General features: G+C 38.6%; 2 protein-coding genes across 3 annotated transcripts; both read left to right on the top strand.

The window, feature by feature from the left end:
* The first annotated feature begins 3,319 nt into the window (after positions 1–3,319).
* LOC113308787 (putative H/ACA ribonucleoprotein complex subunit 1-like protein 1) lies at positions 3,320–5,619 on the top strand. The gene is made up of 4 exons (XM_026557242.1): positions 3,320–3,568; positions 3,670–3,818; positions 3,945–4,060; positions 5,242–5,619. Exons 1-4 carry the CDS (start codon positions 3,418–3,420, stop codon positions 5,405–5,407), a joined length of 582 nt encoding a protein of 193 aa, XP_026413027.1. The 5' UTR covers positions 3,320–3,417; the 3' UTR covers positions 5,408–5,619.
* A 1,236-nt stretch (positions 5,620–6,855) lies between these two features.
* LOC113309091 (high affinity nitrate transporter 2.5-like) lies at positions 6,856–9,591 on the top strand. 2 transcript variants are annotated; one of them, XM_026557520.1, is made up of 3 exons: positions 6,858–7,342; positions 7,425–8,364; positions 8,448–8,804. In XM_026557520.1, exons 1-3 carry the CDS (start codon positions 7,339–7,341, stop codon positions 8,710–8,712), a joined length of 1,209 nt encoding a protein of 402 aa, XP_026413305.1. In that variant the 5' UTR covers positions 6,858–7,338; the 3' UTR covers positions 8,713–8,804. The 2 variants fall into 2 exon arrangements, with proteins under 2 accessions (XP_026413304.1, XP_026413305.1); XM_026557519.1 differs by having other exon boundaries at positions 6,856–8,364; positions 8,448–9,591.
* The last annotated feature ends 902 nt before the right edge of the window (positions 9,592–10,493 follow it).

Raw genomic sequence — 10,493 nt, 5'->3', positions numbered from 1 at the left:
CCTAATTAGGGTTTTGAAACAGTCACGCACACGTGACTTTGGCAAAACGATTTGGTGAGTTGTGCTTCTTCTTTGGGAAGACCGATCGTGTGGGGCCCACGTTGGGCTGACGGTGAACATATGTGCACCTTCCTGATGGTCCTAGGTGTGATCTAAGCCATCCAAATACGCTGGCTAAGTTGGATGGTTGTGATCGATTTAATACACTAGTGGAATTTCCACGACCCTTTAAAGCATCAAGCCAGCCATGTTTTGAGCAAACGTTTCATTGCTCCATGGCTTTGCCGTGAGAAAACCGATCGAGTACGGGAGAAGTGGGCCCGCCATCGTATGTGTTAGCGCTTCCCTGATCATTCGCGGGATGATCTAATCCGTCCAACCAGGCTGGAGAAGTTGGACGATCGTGATGGTTTTAAGACTGCCTTGAACAGTCTTTCTCATTCGAGCCCTTCCCAAAGCAACGCGGCCATCCTTCTTCGGACCGACGTTTGATGGGCGTTGGGAGTGTAGTGTGGTGTTCGACCGGCTAGGGCATAAGCAGGCCTGCCGGTGGTCATCACAGTGATCGCCTACTCCTGCTAGGGTTCGACTAGGCTGGTTAAATCATGCGGTCAACTTGCATGGCCGTGATTGTTTCTGATACTGATACAGACAGTCCAGATTTCTTTTAGGAAATTAAATACATTCGATCGAGTTGTTTCGCGTCGATTCGAAATTCTCTTTGTCAGAGAGTGATGCATCCTGTACGGGTATTTCATGCATATCTCAAATTGGCACTTGAAGATTCATGTTACTCTGCTGAGAGTGAACACTCAGTCGTCATGTCATGCTAATAATGAGACTTCGGCTAGGAACAACACAGGAAAGACTAGGCAAATCATGCATTAATTAATAATGCTAAAGAATTCATAGAATATTTGGGATTGCTGTTGCATGCACCATTCTGGGTGAATTTTGTGTATTTATTGAATTGCTTCAAATAAATAAAGTGAAGAGGTTTTCTGCGCTCATCACTTATCAAACGGCTTTACCCTTTGCAGGATGTCAGCGCATTAAATTTGGTTTTACAATTTTAGCCCTGAACTAAAATCCACCATCAACAACTGTATATATATGTAGGATTTTAATATTTTGAGGGTATTGCCAAACAATACACAAATTTAATACAAACAGATTCTATGAATCCTAGATATTTTAACTGAGTTACCAAACACACAAGAGATTTGCATGAATCGTGAATTCTGCAACCAAACCCACCATGATCATCTTTTTATAGTTACCTTAACCGTAAGATTTTAATTAGGATTTCTTTTTATTCTTTACTAAATCACCTATTATTCAAACCCTAATCATAGTAATTATTCCGAGAGTGATCCATGAAGATCCATGTGAAACCTTTAGATAAATCAAAACAAAAATCTAGGTCAAACCCATTTGATGGTGTATGCAAGTTCAGAGAACTTATAATCTTCTGGTACTAAAGTTGTTGGATAAGTTGATACCAACTTGATTAAAATCTATAGGGGTTCAAGTAGAGCAACAAAGTGTAGGTATAGGCATCGATTTTTTTAGGCGAAGGAAAATTGATGCAATATATGGATCTATGGTTGTACCATCTCGTCAGCAGGTTTGATAGGTTGCAACAACATGGAATCCAAATGATTATATTGCAAAGGTGACTATGCACCGTGATCTGACCAAAAAAATATTTCAATTCAACCAGTCGGTTAGTAGAAATTTATATTAGAAAGAAAATAACAGTCAATATTGTCTTCGGTTGAAAAAATTGTAAAAAATAATTAGGTTGCATTTAGCTAATTACATGGGGGTCTTGTTTTTTTAGTTGGGAACTAAGGGTTGTATTTAACCTAATTGAAGGTTGTATCTACACTTCAAAAAGAAAAAGAAAAACACCAAACAAAATCCAGTTCTGTCAGCCTTGACCTCCAGTTCTGTAGAGATATGGTCCAAGGCAGAGTTGATAAAACAGTGGAGTTAATGAACAAAATCCAGAAATTGCAGGATCCGCAATCTGAGTTGCTACTTCTACGTAATTGCTATAGTGTTTCGAAATTATACTTCACCTTACGCACCACATGTACTCAGGCCATTCATCCGGCAGCTTCCAACTTTGACATGCATCTCATGCATCACTTACGCGGGTTAATTGTTGGTGACGGCTCAAGTTTCGGCGTCGTGCAACAACGTATTGCAACCCTACCCATCAAACTTGGTGGCCTGGGCATTCTAACAATGACTGATGCTGGTGCTTATTGTTACCTCTCGTCAAGCCTCCAAACCTGACATCTTCAGAACACCATTTTGTCATGCTCCGATGCCTTGGACTCGTGTACCAACTATCAAATTGCTTTGCAGGATTACGCATAAGCCTGTAGGTTACCATCTTCCGACTGCAACATCGATGACGCTGCCCCTAAGTTCATGAAAACACTAGCAGCAAGATACTTCGGAGTTGTGTCGGAAAATATACCCACAGAATTTTCGTTAACATAGCGTGACTTGTTCTTATGGCACAATAACTGGCTTCCCCATGCAATGGACTTCCTCAAAGCTATTCCGATTAGTGGGCTTGGCCAAGATGTTGGGCCTCGGCAATTTCGAGTTGTTCTACACGCTCTAAACTGTACCAAGGATATATGTATTAAATATCGACATGACATTGCAAGAGATGCCTTGGCTGATATATGCTACAAAGCCAATGTACCTGCCAGAAAAGAGGCTTCCTTAGGACTTCGATCTGACTCAGCCAAAGATTTAAAGCCAGCGGATATCCTTGTACTCAATTGGGAAGGAGGGAAGGATGTTTGCTTCGATGTCACAGTAGTCTCTCCCTTCACCCGTGTTGGACCCGACGCTTCACTCCTGGACACGCAATTTCCATGGCAATCACCCGCAAATGCAACAAATATCTTGAGAAGTGCTCTACACATGGTTACGGTTTCGGTGTGCTAGCATTTTCTACTCTAGGGGAATTAGGTGAAGATACAGTTGCTTTTCTGAAAAGGTTAGGGAACTGCCTCACCAGTCACGATGCGAACCACAAAATAGACGGTTTCTTTTTCCATAGATTGGGAATTATTATTCAAAAAGGCGTTTGCGCCCAGCTTGTTGCCAGGCTTCCTTCTACCGAATTATGAACAATTGTTATTTTCCTTTACTATCGATTATTTATTATTAGATCTGAAGATAATATTTAAAAAAAAAAGCCGTAAAAAAAACTAAAATTTGGGCCTTCAATGTGAGGCTCTAGGCTATAAAATAACTGGCCTGGTATATAAGACGGCTCTGCCTTTTCAGTTCAGCACTGTTTTCTTCTCTCCCTTCTGATTCGCATTAGGGTTAGGGTTTAGTCATCTAGACAGGAAGGTTTAGGGTTTAGTCATCTAGACAGGAAAAATGCGTCCTCCAAGAGGTGGTGGCGGTTTCAGAGGCAGAGACGGTGGTCGTGGCAGAGGAGGTGGGGGTCGTGGATTTGGTGGGGGTCGTGGTTTTGGAGGTGGTCGTGGTGGTGGATTTAGGGATGAAGGTCCTCCTTCCGAAGTCGTAGGTCTGTCTCTTTCCCCCTCCAGGGTTTAGGTTTTCTTGCTATGTTATACACTAAATCGATTTCTTATTATCAGTTTGATTTTATTTTATTTTTTGTTGCAGAGGTTTCATCTTTCTTACATGCCTGTGAGGGTGATGCTGTAACTAAACTGACACATTCCAAGATTCCATATTTCAATGCTCCAATCTATTTGCAGAACAAAACCCAGATTGGCAAAGTTGATGAAATCTTTGGCCCTATCCATGAATCTGTAAGTTGTTGTTTTTAGTTTTTACTGAAAAGTTAGTGAGTGGAAAAGATTTTCATTTGACTTTTTTGTTTATATTTTTAAGTTGTTTATAGATTCATAAATTTTAATCTGGGTTTACTGTTGCAGTTATTTTCGGTTAAAATGATGGAAGGCATTGTTGCAACTTCTTATGCAGCAGGAGACAAGTTTTATATTGATCCAGCAAAGTTGTTACCACTAGAGAGATTCCTTCCACAACCTAAGTATGATTACCCTCAGCTTTATCTACTAATTGTTTTATCCATTTTCTGAATTTTAATCTTGTTTGATGGTAGCATTTTAACATGGTTCCTTGTGGATTGCTCTGGTTTACATTTTGTCATTAGCTGTAAAAGTCTGCTCTCTGACTAAACTAATGATAGTTTTATCTTCCCCTTCTAGAAGGGAATAGTGGTATCTTTGCCCCAAAATATGTTGCCTAACATGTAGGGTTTTATGGACGATTCTGTGCTTCTCATGTGTTCAAATCTTCTTCGGAGTTTTCAGAGTCAAATAATTGTGGTTTGTATGGCCAATTTCTTGTTTTACAAAGTTTAGTGTCAAGATATTGAGGCTTTTGCAACCAAGAAAACCAAATTCTGGTGCCATCACTTGTGTGAATCATGACATTTCCTGGCAACCTTAGTTACATATAATATGGCTTGTCAACGCTAATTCATACACTAAGTTGGGTTAGGAGAAAGCTATTCGGGCCATTCTTTAAACCTGTTTTATCTTTATGTCTTTTTTTACGCTTTGCCCATTTTATGCGCAGGACATTCTTTAACTCCTACACTTGTATCTAACCTGGGTGGTTGTTGATTTGTTCTCTATATTAGAACTTAGAAGTCGTCTGCATTTGGTTTTAGTCTTCTTTTGTTTCTTTCCTCTCACTGCTGACCAGCTTGTGCTATGGTGAAGTTGAGCTATAGCTTGTTAATCCCTTTATCTTACCCCAAACTCAACTAGCACTCATTGCAAGCTTTCAATCAAAACACATTTTGGTTGTCCAAGCATATGGATATGTGGATAGAGCCTTCGTGCATAAAAAAAAATCAGATGTATTACTGTCTAGTTTGATTCTATATTACTCGGTTGAAACTTCTGTTCTGTAAATTGTTAATCCGACAGTGAGTTCACAGGTGTTGTACCATTATGATAGTGATACCCTACAGTTAGAAGTGTTTGCAGTATCACATTATCATTGTTTGCTCATTCATTTTTAATGTACTAATTTGTCCTGTGAACTTTATTTTTTCCTTCTTTTTCTCTTTATTTTCATGATCCTGCTATCAAAAGTCATGAGTTTTACCCTTCTATTAGTCTTCTCTCCTTTTTTAGAATAGGTGTGTTGTTCTCCATGATTGGATAAAGTTTTCTTTCTCACATGGATTTTGTAATGCAGGGGTGCTTCTAGAGGTGGTGGTCGTGGAGGAAGAGGTGGATCCAGAGGTGGCTTTAGAGGAGGAGGTCGCGGTGGTGCTCCCTTCCGTGGAAGAGGTGCTCCCTTTCGAGGAAGAGGTGCTCCTCGAGGTGGAGGTGGCGGCTTCAGGGGTCGAGGGAGATTTTAAGGCAGTAATCATCTCTTGTAATCTTTTCTGCTTACTTGTCTCTCTATATTCCTTGGTAGTTTTAGGGAATGGATTTCTAGTACTTCAGTTTACCATTGTTTTCTGTAGCATTACTCCTACTCGCATCACTGTTGATGAAGTAGTGTTTCTGTTTATTGACAAGATATTATTAATGGTATAGTTTATATAATTTCAAGTCTTACCGCTGTACATAAAAAAAGTGAAGACTTCACTTTTTCTTTATACTCCGTATGTTCTTACTTTCATGGGTCGGGTTCCATCTAGTAAGACGTTAGCAACAATGGGACAGATGAAATACAAGCTAGATAGCTGTAGAGAAATAGAAGCTAGATGATTGATGAAGCAGGGTATTTATCTCACTTGTCTATTTTATGGGAAAAGGATGAGCAAGATTAATGTTGGGTGTAATTTTTTACCTTATATGAGCTGGTTTGCTATCTCTTCTTGTTATTATCCTTCATTTTGTCAAGCTTGGGTTGGGCAGGTTGGATTGTGCAAAACCAAAACGTTTACATTTTTGTTTAGTGAAATATATCTTAAGAAACGAATATATTTTCATGTTCATTACTGCAACAACTGCCAGTTGTACAAGTAAAAGCGTGACAAGAAATTCAACAAATCAGATTGTCGGATTGCAAGAGGGATCACACACTATTTGTTCTAACGGACCTGACTTGGTGGAAGCTGAAATGAAATCTGTCTATAAATGATACAATTTCTGAATTCATCTTCAGCAAAATTACTTTTTCGAGAAAACGACATCCTGAAACCGATTCCTTGGCGTCACTCACTATTATCATATCTATCCCATCATCTAACTTGACTTCTTTCCAGATATGATTTCCTGTTGTCGTGCAAACACAGCTCCACTTGCTCTTATTTGCTGCCAAGTCATAAACTTGACACACCTTTGTGTACTGATAGTATAGGAGGCCAAGATGATAAGACGGGGGACGAAATTCACAGATTTTTCACCCGAGGAAGAAAATCTTCTTTTCCTAATTTGAGCCACAAATGATGCTCACTTCTTGATTGAATTTTGATCGTAATCACATTTAAACTTCAACTTGTGAATGAAATTAAACTACTTTCGCATTCAAATATCTCCTTATGCCAAATTTGTGCAACTGTCCAGTGTCCAGAGTAAGTAGGTCCATATTTGTAACATGACAAATTCCGAAGGATCCTTCCTAGAATTTTCGTTTCCTTGGAAGTTAGTTGGATGTTTTGATACGGCTCAACTTCAAACCTCAACCATCCTTTCCAACAAATATCAAAGAGTCCCCAAAAATAATTGATTCAAGATTTCAATGCATTGTCAAACGTTAATAAAACCCAAAAATACCCAACAAATGGTAGATTATTTAAGGTTGTATTAGGAATTCTCAATTATTAGGAAATCTATGACAAACGACTGTAAACTGCATTTGGTTAAAGGCTATATAAAGTATATGCAACAATCGTAGAGCTCAGCTAAGAAACTCATCAATGATTTGGATAGCAACAGAAAAATGAAACTCCAATGCTTCATTTAAGCTAATAATCTCAAACATATCTCTATAGTAATTGCATTTGATAAAAATTCATCGTGTCATTAATTACATAAAGATTTTTTAGCAAGAGATTCAAGGTATTTAAGTACTCAGCCAAAATCTTGCGACCTAAACAAGAAGTTCTTGATGACTGCATCAGCCAGAGTTAAACCCAACAGAGGTTTATGACTGAAAGTCACCCAGCTCAATCCTGATTGGAATCACGACTTCAGAGGGGAAACTAGCACTCGTTCTAGAGATGGAAGGATTGATTCAAAACGAAACCAAGTTTTCTCTTCGAGTCGATAAAGATAGCAAAGCGACTGAATTTCGGTTATTTTCGACGGCACCGCCTCATATGCGAGCTTTCCATCTTGCATGGGTATCTCTATTTGCATGTTTCTTTTCAACATTTGCTATTCCTCCTTTGATTCCTGTGATCCGTGACAATCTGAACCTAACAGATTCTGATATTGGGAATGCTGGGATTGCTTCATTTTGTGGCTCAATAATCTCTCGGCTTCTTATGGGTCCGGCTTGTGACCTTTTTGGACCTCGCCTTGCTTCCTCTGCGTTATCAATTCTAACTGCACCGATTGTTTTCGCAACTTCTCTTGCTTCATCACCTCGGGATTTCATCTTACTAAGATTTCTCATTGGATTTTCCATTGGCAATTTTGTCTCAAATCAATATTGGATGAGTTCAATGTTCTCTGGTAATGTTGTTGGCCTCGCAAATGGGTTTGCAGCCGGATGGGCTAATGTCGGATCTGGCGCTACGCAACTCCTCATGCCACTCATTTACTCATACATTACAAGCTTGGGGGTTGCGTCTTTTACGGCTTGGCGTGTGGCGTTCATTTTACCCGCTTCGCTTCAATTAGTGACGGCATGGATGGTACTATACTACGGTCAGGACTTGCCAAATGGGAACTGCAACCATTTCCGAAAAGTCGCAGAGGAAGACGATGCCTCACCCAAGGATAGTTTCTTAAGAATTCTTTGCCTGGGTCTGAAAAATTATAGAGGCTGGATACTGGCATTGACATATGGTTTTTGCTTTGGAGTGGAATTAACGGTTGATAATATTATCGCGCAATATTTTTATGACAGATTCAATCTTAAGATTCAGACAGCCGGTGCAATTGCGGCAAGTTTTGGGTTGGCGAATTTTTTGGCGAGACCAATTGGAGGAGTAATATCTGATGAAATGGGCAGGAGGTATGGCATTAGGGGAAGATTATGGAGTTTGTGGGTAGTCCAAACAATGGCTGGGGTATTATGTGTTATACTAGGACGAGTTAACTCGCTCTCTGCTTCATTTATGGTGATGTGTGGCTTCTCTTTGTTTGTTCAAGCTGCTTCTGGTCTGACATTCGGTGTGGTTCCTTTCGTCTCTAAAAGGCAAGCAAGCCTTTCATTTATCCCAATTTTGAACCTAGTAAGCAGCATTTTCTTGTATAACACGGATATCATGTTCTTTGCAGGTCACTAGGAGTAATTGCAGGAATGACAGGAAGTGGAGGGACGATAGGTGCAGTTGTGACTCAATTATTACTCTTTTCAGGTTTCACTCCTTTCTCAAAGGAAACAGGAATTTCTGTCATGGGACTTATGATCATAATTTGCACTCTTCCCGTTACTTTGTTATACTTTCCGCAATCGGGTGGAATGTTTTGTGGTCCGTCAATGGTCAATAGCCAAGAAGATTACTGCTCACTTGCACGAGGAGATGCTGAAGAGGAGCAATGATTTTGCCTCCGTTTGTCAGATAATTGATCAACAGTAGCAGAATTCCTCGGACAAATGATGTTGTACAATCAATTGCCCTTCACATATAAAAAATCCAATTTGAATAAATTTTCACTGTTTTTTCTTCTGTGGAGAGTATTTTAACCTCTTATATAATTGATTCCAAACAACCATAAGCTGTGTCGGAGTTTGAGAACACGCAAAAGACACCGATGATAGTAGTTGTTGGTGTAGTTGAAAAAGTCAAACTTTTCAAAGTTGACCTCATAAACACCGCGTGTTGACCTCCTTGTTCAAGAGAATTTCTCTGTCCAGGTAATTCGGTAATAAAACAGAAAACCCTGTTGATTGGATTGGAAAAAACCTTGTGCGAAACAGCTGCAGAAGCCAAGACAAAGACGAAAACTCAAGAGATGGTATTCAACAGTGATATCGTGTTAAGAGTAGCAAATCTGTCAGCCAATTTGTGTCAATATATAGCTTGCAATCCAGACAGGTTAAGCAGTGAACAAGTATTAGATCTTATCTGTTGTATACCATTACAACAGTTAGGTCGTCTTGCTCTTTGTGTATGGAATTTCTTTTGTTTCCCACCTCCTGATTCTTATCATCCCAATTATTATACTTATTATTCATCATCAGACTCCAATTCTGATTCTGATTCTTATTACGACGACGATTCTCATTCAGATTAAATCCATTGTATAGTATTTCTTTCTTCTTCTTTTTTTCATTTTTTTTTCTTTTTCATTATGCTGTAACCGTCTCTTCTTCGTGGTTATGTTAGTGTATATTTGTCAATTAACCTCATTAATGTACTTTTTAGGGAATTGAGGTTCTCTATTTCATAGTTATTGTTCTCAACTTCTGAGATTTTAATTACATGATCAAATTAATTTTACGTTATGGGTCTTTTGATTGAATGCTAGTTTTTTGTCTGTTTATAGACAAGGGGCTACTTTGACAAAATTAACTACTTGTTGTTGTTTAGTGGAGAATTTAGGCATATTAAGACATTTGTTAGAATAGTCAACATAACCTACAAACTTTGTGTCCTTCATACTGTAACATTTGCATATTAAGATTTGGCAGTTCTTTTGCAATCGTAACAGTTGTGTTATTTTGACATGTATTATGCTCAGTAAGTTGTGGTTTGAATCATTTAACTCTAGAGATCTTGCTAACAATTTTATGTTTTCGATTTAAGTAAAATTGGCTAACCAAAATTTGTTGTTTCTATGTTTATAGGCCTTTTTTAGTTTACTTACACTCACAGGTCATGTTTATAATGAAATGTTATTTGAAGAAAAATTATATTAAGTATGCTGTTTTCAAGTTTCCTTGTAGGACACCTCGTGCGTGTCAAATACAGTTTCACATGGTCATTGTTTTATTGCTTAGTACTATAGTCAATAGAAGTTAAATTGTCCCATCGTACCTTGTATGCCTTTTAGTGTGATTCTGCTTCCTTAAATTTTCTTGCTCTTGTCTGCTTTTTGAGTCCCCATTTCATTAATATTTTTATATTTTAATCGATCATTTTATTAGTAGAGTTCATGATTCCGACATTGTGCCAGCTTTCAGCAAATTCCAGCGATTGGATGAATGTTAATGTTGTTATAGCATGAATGGATTTTTCCAATTGTTTTCAGCTTCTAAGGAAGGATTGGAGTGTTAGAATTCCTTCTAGTTGGAGCTTGTTTGTTATTATTGGTAGTAAGATGAAAATTTGCCTGTTCCTAGAGAACTTCCTTGCTACATGTACTAGGTCGAATGCAATG

The sequence above is a fragment of the Papaver somniferum genome, chromosome 9, assembly GCF_003573695.1.
Source record: "Papaver somniferum cultivar HN1 chromosome 9, ASM357369v1, whole genome shotgun sequence".
Lineage (NCBI taxonomy): Eukaryota > Viridiplantae > Streptophyta > Magnoliopsida > Ranunculales > Papaveraceae > Papaver > Papaver somniferum.
This window is presented reverse-complemented; position numbering and strand designations above follow the sequence as displayed.

What these genes read in the sequence shown, in the direction of transcription:
- LOC113309091 (XM_026557519.1), top strand. Translation starts at nt 7,220, where the DNA reads ATGGAAGGATTGATTCAAAACGAAACCAAGTTTTCTCTTCGAGTCGAT. An exon ending in GTTCCTTTCGTCTCTAAAAG is followed by an intron (nt 8,365 to 8,447) that starts GCAAGCAAGCCT and finishes TGTTCTTTGCAG; the next exon opens with GTCACTAGGAGTAATTGCAG.
- LOC113308787 (XM_026557242.1), top strand. Translation starts at nt 3,418, where the DNA reads ATGCGTCCTCCAAGAGGTGGTGGCGGTTTCAGAGGCAGAGACGGTGGT. An exon ending in TTGGCCCTATCCATGAATCT is followed by an intron (nt 3,819 to 3,944) that starts GTAAGTTGTTGT and finishes TTACTGTTGCAG; the next exon opens with TTATTTTCGGTTAAAATGAT. An exon ending in AGATTCCTTCCACAACCTAA is followed by an intron (nt 4,061 to 5,241) that starts GTATGATTACCC and finishes TTTGTAATGCAG; the next exon opens with GGGTGCTTCTAGAGGTGGTG.